The sequence below is a fragment of the Cynara cardunculus genome (genome assembly GCF_001531365.2).
Source record: "Cynara cardunculus var. scolymus isolate 2C chromosome LG 7, CcrdV1, whole genome shotgun sequence".
NCBI lineage: Eukaryota > Viridiplantae > Streptophyta > Magnoliopsida > Asterales > Asteraceae > Cynara > Cynara cardunculus.
This window is the reverse complement of record NC_037534.1, coordinates 8,390,493-8,405,312: the sequence shown is the minus strand read 5'-3', so window position 1 is coordinate 8,405,312 and position 14,820 is coordinate 8,390,493. Positions and strand designations below refer to the sequence as shown.

The 14,820-nt window shown below is 36.5% G+C and overlaps 2 protein-coding genes across 2 annotated transcripts; one reads left to right on the top strand and one right to left on the bottom strand.

The window, feature by feature from the left end:
- The first annotated feature begins 1,490 nt into the window (after positions 1-1,490).
- On the top strand, positions 1,491-8,200 carry LOC112515803 (serine/threonine-protein kinase haspin homolog). The gene is made up of 15 exons (XM_025122736.1): positions 1,491-1,583; positions 1,666-1,789; positions 2,038-2,121; positions 2,411-2,501; positions 2,626-3,209; positions 3,326-3,449; positions 3,799-3,908; positions 5,074-5,185; positions 5,255-5,347; positions 5,539-5,600; positions 5,684-5,814; positions 6,891-6,961; positions 7,193-7,245; positions 7,333-7,399; positions 7,955-8,200. Exons 1-15 carry the CDS (start codon positions 1,568-1,570, stop codon positions 8,075-8,077), a joined length of 1,845 nt encoding a protein of 614 aa, XP_024978504.1. The 5' UTR covers positions 1,491-1,567; the 3' UTR covers positions 8,078-8,200.
- A 2,944-nt stretch (positions 8,201-11,144) lies between these two features.
- Positions 11,145-14,471, bottom strand: LOC112515742 (uncharacterized tRNA/rRNA methyltransferase YsgA). The gene is made up of 4 exons (XM_025122658.1): positions 14,197-14,471; positions 12,301-12,595; positions 11,998-12,048; positions 11,145-11,613 (listed from the first exon to the last, which is right to left on the bottom strand). Exons 1-4 carry the CDS (start codon positions 14,463-14,465, stop codon positions 11,212-11,214), a joined length of 1,017 nt encoding a protein of 338 aa, XP_024978426.1. The 5' UTR covers positions 14,466-14,471; the 3' UTR covers positions 11,145-11,211.
- Positions 14,472-14,820: the final 349 nt, after the last annotated feature.

The following is a 14,820-nucleotide window of genomic DNA, read 5'->3' as shown; positions in this document are numbered from 1 at the left end:
ACAAACATGAAATCGAACAAACTCATGAAATCGATATGGAACTTGAAGTCGATTTGTCGATGGAGAAGAAGAGAGCGTCGACTGTCATGGAGAAGAAGAGAGCAATCGGGCCGATTAGGGTTCTTTGGAGGAGAAGAGGGCGACGATGGTACCCAACAACAATCGGCCGATTGTCGATGTAGATGAATATTCACAAAAACAAAAATCGATTTGAAGCAAGCAGATCGTTGAGGAAGAAGATACCTAGGGTTTCATGTCCAAGGGTAATCGGCCGATCGTTGAGGAAGAAGATACGCTGGGTTTCATGTCCAAGGGTAATCGGGTCTTTTTTTGGGCTTAATGGGGACAAGTGTTGTTTTTGATCTGTGCGAATAAGCCCCTTTCTGCGCGAATAATCCCAAAGTAAACACATCATTTTGGCTGTGCGAATAAGCCCGTTTATCCGGTAAGCTCATTAAGCCACAAGTAAACAGGCCCTAAGTTATATTTATGCGTTATTTACTTGTAATCTTGAATTTTAAGTAGTATGCATTATTAAACAGTACTTTATGTATATAAAATAGTTTTTAAGAATTTTTCTCAAATGTTTTATAATATAGTATAGATAATCCGTTCAAATATAAAAAGACAATAACACCCTTTGAAATTAAAAAAGATTGAAATATTCTGATTGGTTGAATGGAAGTTACAAAATTTGTACAAATGGAGAGGTTTGCATATACCCTTATACAGACACATACATAAGTGTATAGGGAATGGTTTAAACGAGAACATTTTTATTTTACAAGAACGCAAGAACATCATTTTACTATAGTGTATCACATGTGATGTTATAGTTCATCACATATGATAGACATGTGATACTATATCGAATATGCGAACGACCTTTCACATGACCTAAGTTGCGGGCCAAGTAGCCCGCACACCACCTAGGCTCTTTCACGTGTATTATCGTATGCGACACCAGTCTTTGAAGTTGAACATGCCCCTTCTGCCACTGGCAGCAACAACTCATCCATCAGGTAAAGAAAGGCCAACATGTGAATTGCTCAGTACAAATAAAGCTAACAAACTTAAAAAAAGTTGAAGGTTCATAAAATAATAAAGTAAAATTACGATTGAAATTATAATATGATTAGCAATAGAGCTAATTATGAGTTGATCATATGTCTAATATACATATATTAGTTGACTTAACAATCGTATTGAATTTATGGTATAAAAAGACATCAGGTTTGGTCAGGTCGGGTTCAAATTGCTCTAACCCAATTCCAATTCATATGTACGGTCCAAAGATTTTACAACTCGATTAAAAATCGAATCGCTTTTAAATTGGATTGGATTAAGTTATTTTGGGTTTGGTTGACCGGGTTGGTTAGGTTACTAAGGTTTTCATGAACCTTTGGTTCCATGATGTCCGAATACATTCAGCCATTTCCTGCTCATATACTTCTTCCCGCCCATCCTCCTCTCTTTCAAATCAATCTTATTTCGAAACTGAACATTTCTTCTGACGAGTGAAGCGACCTCTGTTGTTCCTGTTCCTCAAGTTCAGATTGCAAATATCATGAGTTCCCGTACAGGTAAAAAAGAAACCCTAATCCCTAATTTGTTCCTTTCATTTTGATTTTAACGAAATTTGTGTATGTAACATCTTCCTGTTAGGTGATAAGGGAGTTGATGTCTGGTTACAGATCAAGGCAACTGAATCAGATGATGAACCTCAACAACAGCAAACTGCCATTGTTTACAGACGCAAAAAACCCCAAAAAGAAAGTGCACCAACCACGTGAGTTGATCATATTTGCTCCGAATTGGAGTCTAATTTGGGAATCAAACTTAATGTATTTGCTACAAATAACTCTGTCGTACTACTCCTTTTTACGGTTTAACGGAGTTGAACTTGTTTTTCCAGCAACCAAACTGTTCTTATCGATTTCAAGTTTCAAAACTCAAATGTGGAAGCGGGTTGCAGTTTCAATCTTGTGTAGAATAATTGGTTACAAGTTTGTGTTTAATATCCTTAGTCCTTACCAGGAAGCAGCTGAGTTGTAGTCAGAAGAATCGAGTGAGTTTGGTCCCAGAAAAAAGGATCAGTTGGAATCGTTCTCTCTTCACCAGGTGTTCCAACTTATCCTAGTGCATTTTATACGGGTTTCTCTCTTTCTTTGCCCAACTGGGTGGTGGATTTTGTTGTACATATAAGCTTGTGTGTATTGGCTTGCTTCAATTCACTCCATTTTTTTGGAAGCTTAAATCATTGGAAGTGGGTGCCTTGTTCATTCAACTATTATGTTTATAAAATACTGGTGCTTAATGATATAGCTATGAATTTAATCAATATATATATATATATATATATATATATATATATATGCACCCTTTACCTTTGGTATTCTTCTATTTCCAGAGGGCGAACAAGTATTGCTGTTACCAATTGTGCTCAATATGGACCTGAAAAGGAGAAGCGGTTGAAAAAACACAAGCCTCCCCTTGCTAGAGTATGATTATGTTACTTGTAATTGTATTCTACTTTATGCTTTCGTTTACATGTATTCAATTTTTGGTAATCTTATGTTGCCTTTTTTCAATGAACAACTAATCTACCAAACTGAAATTGTCCAGGCAAAAGGGGTACCACTTCAAAACTATGATAGGGAGTGTGCATACTTTCAGGAGGTTGATGCCTTTGAATTGTTAGAGGAAAGTCCCTCACCCCAAAAGAAGACCTGGTTGATGGGCACCAAAAATGGTGTTGCTGCATCAGATATATCATCGGTGTTGAAGAAGTGGTTACTTACCCGAAAACTAATTCGCAACAGTTGCGAACCCTCTGCTTCACTTTCCAGGATCCTGGAAACTCCAGGGGATTCTATACGTGATGATGTTTTGGAATTTCCAAGCTTAAAAACTTGTTTTAAAACAACTTCTGGAGCCACTGCAGGTGTGAAATCCAACCATAGTAAATATAATTCGAGACTCATTGGCGATGATGTTCTTGAAAGGCATACCTCTTCGATAAAGAGAATCGAAGAAATACAAACCATGAGTGAAGAGGATTCTGTTATTGAAGTTGCAATTCGTAATCTCTCCCTATCATCCCAAGACTCATTATTGGATGAGCAACGATGGGATCCATTATTGGCACTGTTAGCAGTTTGTGGGCAGTCTTCTCCTTCCACATTTTCTGATGTGCTATCTGATTATTGGTTGGTTTTCTTTTACAATGCAACTGACGAAATTACTATATATCCACTTAGCCTATTCTAAATATATTTATCCTTTTTCTCTATTGGATTTAACACATGGATTTTGTTGAATGCAGTGACCTCCAAAGTATTACCAAGGTAGGTGAAGGTACATATGGAGAAGTTTTCATTGCTGGTGAAGCAGTTTGCAAAGTTGTTCCATTTAATGGTGACTTGTTAGTGAATGGGGAAATTCAAAAGGTACTTTTTTCTGAAGCTCTTATATTCCATTGTTTGTTTAGTAGTTAATTTTGGACTTGCAGAGCTGTAAATCCATATTCGGATAAGGTGTAATACTTAAAGGTGAAGTCTAAAGGAATATTATGACATATCACAAAGCAAGAAACTGCGAATCAGGCTACATGTTTAGAACTAAAGCAACTATGCTAAGATGATGTTGTTGCTTTAATATACAACTTCTTGATAGTCTTCTTTCTTAATTCGACTAGCCCATCAATGGGAACATAAATGTTGTTTTTGGTTGGATAATAACAACCTATAGTTGGATAGCATTTGCTATATTGATGCCTTGTTTTTTACTGTCCGATAGAAAGCTGAAGAACTACTTGAGGAGGTTATGCTTTCTCTGACCCTAAATCAACTAAGGGGACGTGATGATCATATCCATAATATTTGTCCTACATTCATAGAGACGTTAAGGTAAGCCTTCCTTTACATAATTTATTTATTGTCTACAAGTGTCACGTGGTCTTTTTGGCAATTCTTTTGCTTTTATATCTACTATGTAATTGCAGCCTTGGGGGGGGGGGGAGCAATTCCACTAAAATGGTGGTTTTAGAACTTCGTTTGGTTTTCAAACAAGCACAAGATGAATAATTGTTTAAATAGAAAGATTAACAATATAAGCTCAAGCACAATACAAAGTGTTAGCACCAAGATTAACCAAGCCAGAAATTAATGATTGTGTAAAATCGTGTCGAACAAAGAGTAAACAAACAGGAAAAATGCATATGTATATCTAAGTAATATTCCAAAAAAATTATCAAAAAACGAGTAAAGATACTAACTTGAAATTGTCGATAGATTCGTAATCAGATAGAGTTCAAGTGAAGAGACCCCAACCCCAATCTTTTGACATGTAAATACATGTCAAGCTTCTCTTAATGGCCCAATCCAAGTCCCTTGATGGGCTTTTGCCTTATAGGACTAACCATATAAGCTCACAGACTTTCTGTTCCCTTCCTATGTGGGATCACTTTCTTGTAGATATCCCAACACAAAGGGTAAAGAGATACTTGACACCGATATAATGTGGTTCACCCAAACTTGGCTATGCCAAGTTGACAACATCGAGTACTTCTCGACATCGACCCGCCAGTCATGTTTTTTTTAAAGGAAGAACAAAAACTGTTTGTACACAATACCTTGAAAACTTAGAACATTCCCAATATTTGGTTGGGATATATAATTTGAGGAATTTATAAGGAAGCTCAAGTGGTGTTTTTATAATTTTATCCTTGAATGAATGTTTGAGTTTCTATGTCTTACAAGGCTTTAGGAATGCATATTATAGTTTTGAATGTAAAGGACAATGACTTGTATACCCTTTACCCCCATAAAGAGGGCTGATGAAGCATCACTTGAAATGCAACATACGGTCAAATACATTACTTTCACGAACAGAAAGCAAACATTATTTAGTTATGGAATTGTGTAGCGTTTCTGGGTGTTTTCCTCTCGGTCTCACTTGCGTGGATTAGAAACTTAGATGATCTATCTTGTGTAAACTATGCAATTGCAATGAATGATTATGGCCTACATTCAGACTGATAATTGCACGCATTTCATTCCCTCCTTTCTGCAGATTAAGGGTATGCACAGGTGCTTATGATGATGCCATGATAAGGGCATGGGAACAATGGGACAAGAAGCATTTTTCAGAGAATGATCATCCTAGGGAATTTACAGAGAAGCAGGTTGTAGATTATGAGGATTAGTCTATTATCGTGCTGCTTCAAAGCTAACAATCCTATGTATTGTCTCAGTGTTTTGTTGTGTTTGTCCAAGAACACGGTGGGCAGGATCTGGAGAGTTTTGTGCTCCTGGGCTTCAATGAAGTACGAAGTTTGCTTGTTCAAGTATGTTTATATCTTTTAACCCTCAACCGCTACACAGTGGTGATGGCTAGAGATGCACAAAAAAGCCCAAGATTGAGCCTACTTTTTTGTTTCTCAAGGGCCAATTAAAGCCTGTTCCAATCCGTTTTGTGCATCTCTAGTGACCACTTTCCCTTTTTTTGTTCGCAAGGGTAATCCATCATGTTTTTCAGGTTACTGTCGCGTTGGCAGTGGCAGAAGCTGCTTTTGAGTTTGAACACAGGGATTTGCACTGGTTTAGTTACTTACCCTCATAATTAATCTGTTTTTAGTTATAGTTCATGGTTAGTTGCCTGTTGAGTTTTGGTCCACATGTAGGGGGAATATTCTCTTGAGCCGTAAAGGTTGTGAGACGTTGCAATTCATTCTTGATGGGAAGAAAATGCATGTGAAGACATATGGAGTGGTGGGATCAATCATCGATTTTACGCTCTCGAGGATCAATACTGGTACGTTTTTGTATCGTATTGTATATATAATGCTTGCTTCAAGTCCAACTAAGGGTGTTCGCGGTCTGGTTTGGGCGGTTTAACCCCTCAGACCACAAAATAAACCGTAATGGCGGTTTATAAAAATTTTCAAACCGAGCGGTTTGACATCAAGTGCTCAGACCGGTCAAACCAGACCACGAAAAGGCGGTCTGGTCTGACCGGTTTAGGCGGTCTGGTCTGACCGGCTTAGGCGGTTTGGTTCTTTAATGGACTTTAAATATTAAACTTAAAAAACATATATAAATTAGAATTTTAGATTAAATATCCATTTTAACAAAACAAATAAATGTAATAATTTAGCAGCTCTTGAGTACAAAGTCGAAGCAATCCAAAGTACAAACAAATAAATATATAATACATATTAGAAAACAAACAAATTAACAAAGTTACAACTCCACTGTGAGTATTGAGTAACAAAATCCAAGACTTCACAACCTTCAATAGTTCAATTATTGAGTCTTGAGTTCTTGACCAAACAAAATAGAAGTCAATTCTAAGTTGGTTGAATCACTTGGTTGATGTCTTGATGATGTGCGCCGAAATCAAACCATGGATTAGAAAGATCGATAGAGTGATAGAGTTCTTGAGGGACTTCAAAATTTGGAGACTGTCAATATCAAATGTGTCGATATGTTTAATGGTTTTAGGCGCCGATTTTGATTATGTTAGATGTTAGACTTAGGGATATATTTGGGTCATAGCCCATAAGTTAAAAAAGTTGGGCTTGCTAATACTAAAATACATAGATAAATATATATATACATAGATAAATATATATATATACATAGATAAATATATATATATATATATATATTTGGCGGTCGGTTTGGTCCAAACCGCCCAAAAAGAGTTCCAGATCGGACCGGACCGCCCGGTTTTGCTATTTTCCAAACCAGACCGGACCGCCAGACCGCTCAAACCGCCAATAACGGTCCGGTTTGACTTGGTTAGACCGGTTTGAGCGGTCCAACGGGTTTTTTGAACACCCCTAAGTCCAACTCTTTCTTTCTGAACAAGTATTTTCTTGTTGGCAGGTGAAGATATTCTTTTTCTGGATCTATCATTGGACCCAGGACTCTTTGAAGGCCCAAAAGGAGATAAACAGGTAACAAACAGAAAGAAATTATTCGGTAGATAGCTTTTCAATTTCTATCTTATTTCCGTTTCCCTCATTTGCATCCTCTTTTCACAAACATCCGCTCTAGTCTTTGAGGTAGGAGTCAGATTTGCATACATCTTAACCTTCCTTACTCTACTCTGGGTGGGATATATTTTAGTTTAGGAAACAGAAATATTACTGTTATCTGGTAACTAGTTGGTTTCATATTATGTGCAGTCCGAGACTTACAGGAAAATGAAAGAAGTTACGGAGGATTGCTGGGAAGGAAGGTATGATAAATGGGAACTTACTGATTCTGTATAAATTAGGAAACTCTATAACAACCAAAATGTATGTATGTATGTATGATGAAACAGTTTCCCGAAGACGAATGTGTTGTGGTTGCAATACCTGGTTGACATTTTGCTGCTGAAAAAAGTATACGTAAGTCCTTTCTTTATGCTATTGTTATTACTACGATGCGTATCAAGATTTGCGTTCTTGTTTCTTTTTTTTACAAATCATTACTGATCATTTCCTCATGGTAAGAGAGATTCAGGACTGTTTGTTAGCAGCTTAATGATATAGAAAGTAGCTTATTCAGTAAGCTTTTAAGGGGAGCGTTATGCAGTTCTTTTTCCCAAGTCTGTCCATCCTAATTAAAAAGCACGCTATTAATCCACACAAAGAGCCTTATCCATACATGACTTCATGAAAAACCAACTGAACAGCCGCTAAGGTCATGTTTGACAACTGTACGTTAGCTTATAAATTAACTTATTTGTTGTGTATATTGAAAAGCCGTAAACTAGCTAATAAGCTAGTTGTTTGAAAGGCCACTTCAAAGTGTCTTTTTTCCTTAGCATGTCAGTTGTGTTAGAATTGAGTAACCTTTTAACAAATTAGTTTACATTTTCATTTAGTTTATCAATTAGTTCTCATAGCCTTTAAGAATTTGTGTCCATAGTGATGCAAATTAAAGATTTTTTTACTGGACAGGATCGGACATCTAGAGACGAGAGGGAATTACGTTCTCTAAAGAAGCGTTTAAATGGGTATGGTTCGGCAAAAGAAGCAGTCAATGATCCTTTCTTCACGGACTTGCTACTTGTCTGTGAGTGATTTAATTTCAAGAAAGCATTTGATCTTGTTGTGCATATGGAAACTTTGCCTTGTTCTTTTGTTTCAAAATACAGGATGAACATATCAATCGTGTTTTTATATTTACAAAGTCTGGATGAAAGGACTTGCCAAGGCTAGTTTATCAAAAATCATTGAGTGAACTCCTGAAAGATTGTGAAAAAGATCTGGTATTTGTTGGATGATCAAACAAATATTTTAGATACGAAGAAAAAACCTGCAAGGTTTTCAACATCTACAAGCTAAAACCTATGCAAGGGTTTCAACGTTTGATGATAAAAATGCATTTTAACAACCCATTATTAGCAACAGTATGAACAATAATCAACAAGAACTAAAGGACAAACCTAGATGACAGAACAAATATAGAAGTCTTTTTTTTTTAACCACAAGGGTGGTGCTTGATTGGTTTGAGCTTGGCTTCAAAGGTCAAAAGTACCAGGAGGTCCCATGTTCAAATCCAAGGAGCAATAAAAATCCCCTTGTGGCCATGGAGGTTTAAATGCGGTGACTCCGGCTATCTGCAAAGCAGATGGTCGCTCTGGGATTAGTCGACTCGCATATGGGTTGGATATCCAGGTTAATCAAAAAAAATATAGAAGTCTTTAACCATGCCAGCTGAACATTCAATGCAGCCATTGGTGGTGGTAGCTCAAATTCTTCATCTTTGGACACCTATCCAATAATATGAAGATACCAGTATATTGAACTATCATCCTTTTGATTAACACAAGCAAAGATAAAAACCCACAGAAAGTGATATTTAAAGCAAAGGTGATAAAATGGTAATACAGGTAGTATAGGTAGTATAGGATTATTGTGATTTCACCACAGATACAAACCTAAATGAACCAAAAACATCATCAAAAACATAAAGTAAACCTAAACGTCCTTTCCATAAGCGGTACCTTAGGAGTGACTGGTGGGAGAACCGAAGAGGGAATTTATGGGGCAGAGTTGGAGCGACACCTTGGGAGCCTGAATTGACGTCTAAATTGAATGTCTTGGGAGCGACAATTGCATTACGCATAAGAAGAGGTACCATATGCAATTGCATCAACCAAGTTGTACCATTTGCATAAATGGCTTGTAATTAAGACTTTATGCATAAAGAAGTAGCACCTTACGCATTTAAGGTTGTTTTTAAGACTTTTAAGACTTTATGCATAAAGAAGTAGTACCTTACGCATTTAAGGTTGTTTTTAAAATTTATCAAATTTGGTTTATAAGATAGTATAGATTGGTTATTTAACGAGAGAATCAAATGTGTTTACATATCCTAAAAAGAATATGATATCCAAATGGATTAATTGGGCCCACAAAAATCCTCAAAAGCCCCTCCCTGCAGCCCATCAGAAGCCCCAAAGAGCTGCCATCCGAAGAGGTGATAAGCTCGAAAGTAGTGATGGCCAAATCGGCCCAGTTTGGGACCGTCAGAGGACCGGAACCAGGACCGGCAAAGGATTGGCCCGGCCCGGGACCGGTTATGGGACCGGGACCGTCGGCCCATAACCGGTTTTGAAAAACCTTGATCGGTCTTACCATTTTCGATCGGGACGGAGATTGGTTATGGTCGGTTACGAGAAAGCTTGGACCGATTAGGACCAGCCCGGCTTGGGACAAGAAGCGGCATGCCATTATAACCAATCCATAGAAATGAGGTAATTAGAAGTAACGATTATATTCAATTATAAGGCAAAGTTGTTAAAGGTTCAAGGCCTTAGTAAGCCTCGTGAATATGCCAGGACTCGACTTTAAAAGAGCCTCAGAGCCTAGGCGCACCTGAGGCCCGCTTTTAACAACTATGTGTATAACGTAGTTAAAAAACTTCATACAGGAAGATAAAAGACTTCTGGGAGAGGCGTCTTCAAATGCATGATCGCCGACTGCCTTCCACCGACATATAACCCCATGGTCGCGTTTCCTCGCATCGTTGCATTATATACTCTCTATATTACTTCAACACCCCTTCACTTATATTCTTGTTTGAATTACAAAGGAAATCGATCCACATGAAAACCCTCAACTGAAAAATGGAAATCGATTACATAGGAATTACATGTTAATCGACGTCTAAGTTGAATGTCTTGGGAGCGGCAATTGCATCCAGCATAGAAAGGAGTATCATATGCATTGAGCATAGTAAGTGAAAGTACCTCAGCGTTGTAATCTCGATAAAATTGAAAATTGTTTTCCAACTCGTCATTAACAAGTTCAAAATCGTAATGGAAGAATATTGAAATGGTTACTTGTGAATGAAAATACAAATTTCACTTCCCTTTTTATAGCAACAGTAAAATACGTATCACTTCACTTAACTAATATTAAGTTCGTTAACATTTTCAAGAAGTCAAAAAAAAATTCTTCCAAACACCTCTAAGCTTATGTTTTCAAAATTTCTTTTCTATATATTTTTATTATAACAATATTGTTTTTTATAAAAAAAAACATAATACAATTTAAACTAATTTATATTTAAACTTTTAATAAAAAACGACTTATTATCTAAATTTTTAGAGTTTGTTGAAAACTGATGATATTATTATTTGAATATTCAAAAATTTAAATAAGAATTGATTACTTACTTTTTAAGTTTTAAAGTCGGAAAAAAAGATGGATTATTTTCTAAATTTTTAAAGTTGCAGAATGATTAATAATATATTATATAAAAATTTAAATAAAATAAAAATTAAGAATTTGCATTTGAATTTTTAAAGTTTTTTTATTCGATTTTTATAAGGACAAATTATACCATATAGTTAAAATTTGTAAAATTATAAAATAATGATATATTATATTTTATAAATAACAAACCTTATTTACTTTTTTAATAGGTAGGGTGCAAATAACAATCTCTGTAAAAAAATGAACGTTTTATCTTATTTAATTGAATAAATTCCAAATTTCCGTCCCTATGATTATTGAAAATTTTGGATTGGGTCCCCCAAACGAAATAATTGCATATAATTTCAGGTTGGATCAGCCGGGTTGGTCGGTATTTTGAGCACCCCTATGTATTACTGTAAAAATGACTTCATTTTCACGAGAAAGTCACGAATTTAACTAAAATCTCATATAAGGTTATATACCTAAATAGTGTGTAACATATAAATCAACTAATCTGTTACGTATGTTTGAGGCTGTAACATGAACAGAAAAATTCCCCCAGCAACAGAAACATTTAGAGACTCGAATTCCCCGGCCATCGTAATGCTTACTAGCTCCGAAACCCGCTTAGCTTTTTCCGAAAGCCCACTCCCTTCACTACCGAGAACCAGACACAGTTTCGTGTCGGTTAAAGAACTGGCAAACTCATGAGAAAGAAACGAGACTGATTTCTGTTCATCGTTACCTCCCGGATGGCCCGCAATGATTTTCATTTGAATCCCATCGACAAAAGATTGTAAATGAGACCATTGGCCGCAGACAATCGGGAGCTGAAGGGCTGCACCCCGGCTAGCTCGAAGTGCTTTCTCGTTGAACGGATCGCAGCAACCGGGGAGTAGGAAGACACCGTCCTGTGAACCAACTGATTGTTAGTTTGCTGTTCATGGAAGATGGAAATGAAGTGCTTAATGTTCCAAAACAAATGTACAAATGGAAAAGAGATACTTGGAATTATTACATTTTTTATTAACGAGATGACAATTTTTTAACTTTTTTTTTTTGATTAACCTGGATATCTAACCCGCTATGCGAGCCGACTAATCCCAGGGCGACCACCTGCTTTGCAGATAGCCCGGAGTCACCGCATTTGAACCTCCGTGGCCACGAGGGGATTTTTATTCCTCCTTGGATTTGAACCTGGGACTTCCTGGTACTTTTGACCTTTGATAATAGAGGGAGTAATGAATTTATCGGTATTATAAGGATAGAATTAGAATCGAAAAGCTGAAGATTACCCATCCAAATGCCACAGCTGATCTTAATAAGGTGCCAAGGTTACCAGGGTCCTGCCATTAAGACAACATCAAAAATTAGCTGAAAACAACTCTGTACCTTCTCAAGGATGCCGATTGAAACGTAAAAGATACCGAAATAAGTGTCTACTTTCCAATTCTACCCCTAATTACGATATTACTTCTATTATCAAGGGTGTAAAACCGTCATTTAGTGTAATAAATGTGTGCCTTTTTCATTATGGACATTTTATTTTGAGACGGAGGGAGTATTAATACAAAACGTGTATTAAGTAAAGCAATCACCTGGATCCCATCAAGAACCAGAATTCGAAATGCAGATGGAAACCATGTCGAGAAATCTTGACGTTGGTCAGCGTCTAAAGAGTGAAAAGTTGAAGGAATCCTCACTAGAGAAATTATATCAATGGATTCCGTGGATTGCACGCCGGAAAGTTTTGTCATCACTGCTGAATTGACACGAACAACATGAATACCGCTCTCGGCCAACTCTTTTGGAACGGAAGCTTTGTCGTGCAGAAGTAAACAATCTATCATAGTCGGTTTCTCTTGCGCCGACTCTTGAAAGTTGTACATTTCCCTGATTTTATAAACACGAGATAGGTTAAACAACATATATAGAATTAATGCTGCCCAATCTAAGGATGAATCAAGAAGCAGAAGATAGAACGGAACAGCTGAAATAGCTCCAAGATGAAAAAATGGTACGAAAGTTAATCAACTAGCATTTTGACACATGACATGCAGAAATTAGCACAAATATGCAATGGGGATGACTGTTTTAAGAAAGGATTCCAGATTACTTGCGGATGCTAAACGAGCAAACGCACCTCTATCCCAAACTCCAGACCTTATAAAGAACTTGGCCTTATATATCATAATAATCTCGTACAATTGTTCGAATAACTACTGTAATCAGTCATCACTTGTAGAGAATTGGACTTTGCTGCTAATAAGCTGCACAGTCAATTTGTGCAGACACTTCAAACTGTGCACTTGCTTCGATTACTTGGATATGTTAAGGTAATTCTGGGCCAAACTGCTTCTCATTCTTTGAGTCAGCCAAGTTGCCTCGATTGCAATATCCATTTCTCGAAATTCTATGTTCTTGGGTGATGCTTTAGTGTCTTAACCCAAAAGAACCTAGAGTCGTAATGCAAAAGCAAGTACAAACAGACTTTCCTCGATGCCGTTTGTACTTTTCTATAACCATGGGTTCAGACCAGCTTGTGCAGCTCGACTAATCCCACAGACCCCTAAGATAAACAGCGAGTAAAATCCACAATGGCCCTGAAGTGAAGAGACTTCCCTTACCCATTCGTATCGTCTTTCTTCATGTCAATTTTATAGAGTTGCACAAGAACTATTTGTCGACGACTAGCTCAAGAAATTGTTTTTATAAGCCAGAAGTTCGGTTCAGCATCACCACATTATGTAAAGCATATATCACAAATAGTGAAAAGCCAGAAACACATTGAATCTAAAGCTTCAAAGATTCAAATATTGTATTAATTACTTAGGGGCTGTTTACCCAAATGCTTACCGATAAGTATTTACCTATACGAGTCTAACACTATAATTTATTTTGATGAGTAAGATTTTAATACATCAAAACATATTGAATGCAACAATTTACCGGATAAGGGCTTATCTGGGTAAGAGTCGTAATCTTCGCTCACTGGGTAAGACTCTCCATCCTTCTCATCTATTACCTGGTAATCTTCTTGGCCCTTGTCATGTTCATCCGATAAGGAAATTTATTTGGTAAGCAGTTACCAAGTAAGCGTTTAGTAAACAGCCCCTTAATCAAAGAAACATATATACCATTCATGAATATAAACTGTTTGAATTTCCCCAATAAAATTTGAAAACTAGATTTGTTCAAAATTGATATGAACCTAATTGCTTATAGCATTTTCACCTAGCAAAACTAGAATTAATAACCTCAATTCACTTTTATACTACAAATTTCTAGGTCTGACATAAACCCTAAAATTCGTGGTCTTGAATTCCAACCAAAAATACGTCGAAATTCGAACTTAATGGAGACATCCAATCAATCTCTTATTCAGACAAATTCCAACATCATCGCAGAAAATCAGCAAAAAAACCCATGATAGAATAATACTCATTAAAGGAACACAAACAGGGTTTTTAGGAATTAGGATTATAGATTCATACCTCAGTGGAGTAGTGCCCACAAGAAGAACAGAACCATGGGAATGGCGATAAGAAGAGCTGTTGCGAAGCTTAACGCAGTGTTTGACAAATGGGTTCGATGTGCTTGTGATGGATTTAACATGGAACGGTAGTATTTTAGAAGGTGTTGCCTCTTTAGGATCGCCATTTTGGGATTTGGGAGGTTGGATTAGTGATAGAGAAGAATGTAAATGTTGTTTGCAGAGAAACAATGGGGAAGATTGTGGGAAGGATGATGATGATAACCACATCCTACTTGCGTTTTACATTCATTTTCAATTTTCTGTTTTTAAACACCTTTCAATTTGCATATTTGTCTTCAAGAAGACCTTCATAACACCATCTTCATCGGCTATCATTATTAAATTTCATATTTTTTTTATTTTTTATTATAATTTTGGAATATAAATGTTTTTTTTAATATAATCGAATATGTTAAAAGAATTGGAATTTAAAAAAAATAGAAAAAATGGAATATTTCGAAGGAATTTGATTTTGAAAGAATTGAAATGGGAATTTGACAACGCATTTGGTTGGCATGAATTGGAATGCAATCTGTTAAATGATTTGAAATATGTCTGTTTGATTAGTAGAATGTAGCTTTGG

What these genes read in the sequence shown, in the direction of transcription:
- LOC112515803 (XM_025122736.1), top strand. An exon ending in AAAGAAAGTGCACCAACCAC is followed by an intron (nt 1,790 to 2,037) that starts GTGAGTTGATCA and finishes AGTCCTTACCAG; the next exon opens with GAAGCAGCTGAGTTGTAGTC. An exon ending in TGCTGCTGAAAAAAGTATAC is followed by an intron (nt 7,400 to 7,954) that starts GTAAGTCCTTTC and finishes TTTACTGGACAG; the next exon opens with GATCGGACATCTAGAGACGA.
- LOC112515742 (XM_025122658.1), bottom strand. Translation starts at nt 14,465, where the DNA reads ATGTGGTTATCATCATCATCCTTCCCACAATCTTCCCCATTGTTTCTC. An exon ending in TGGTTCTTGATGGGATCCAG is followed by an intron (nt 12,049 to 12,300) that starts GTGATTGCTTTA and finishes TCTTAATGGCAG; the next exon opens with GACCCTGGTAACCTTGGCAC. An exon ending in CAGCTGTGGCATTTGGATGG is followed by an intron (nt 11,614 to 11,997) that starts GTAATCTTCAGC and finishes GTTGGTTCACAG; the next exon opens with GACGGTGTCTTCCTACTCCC.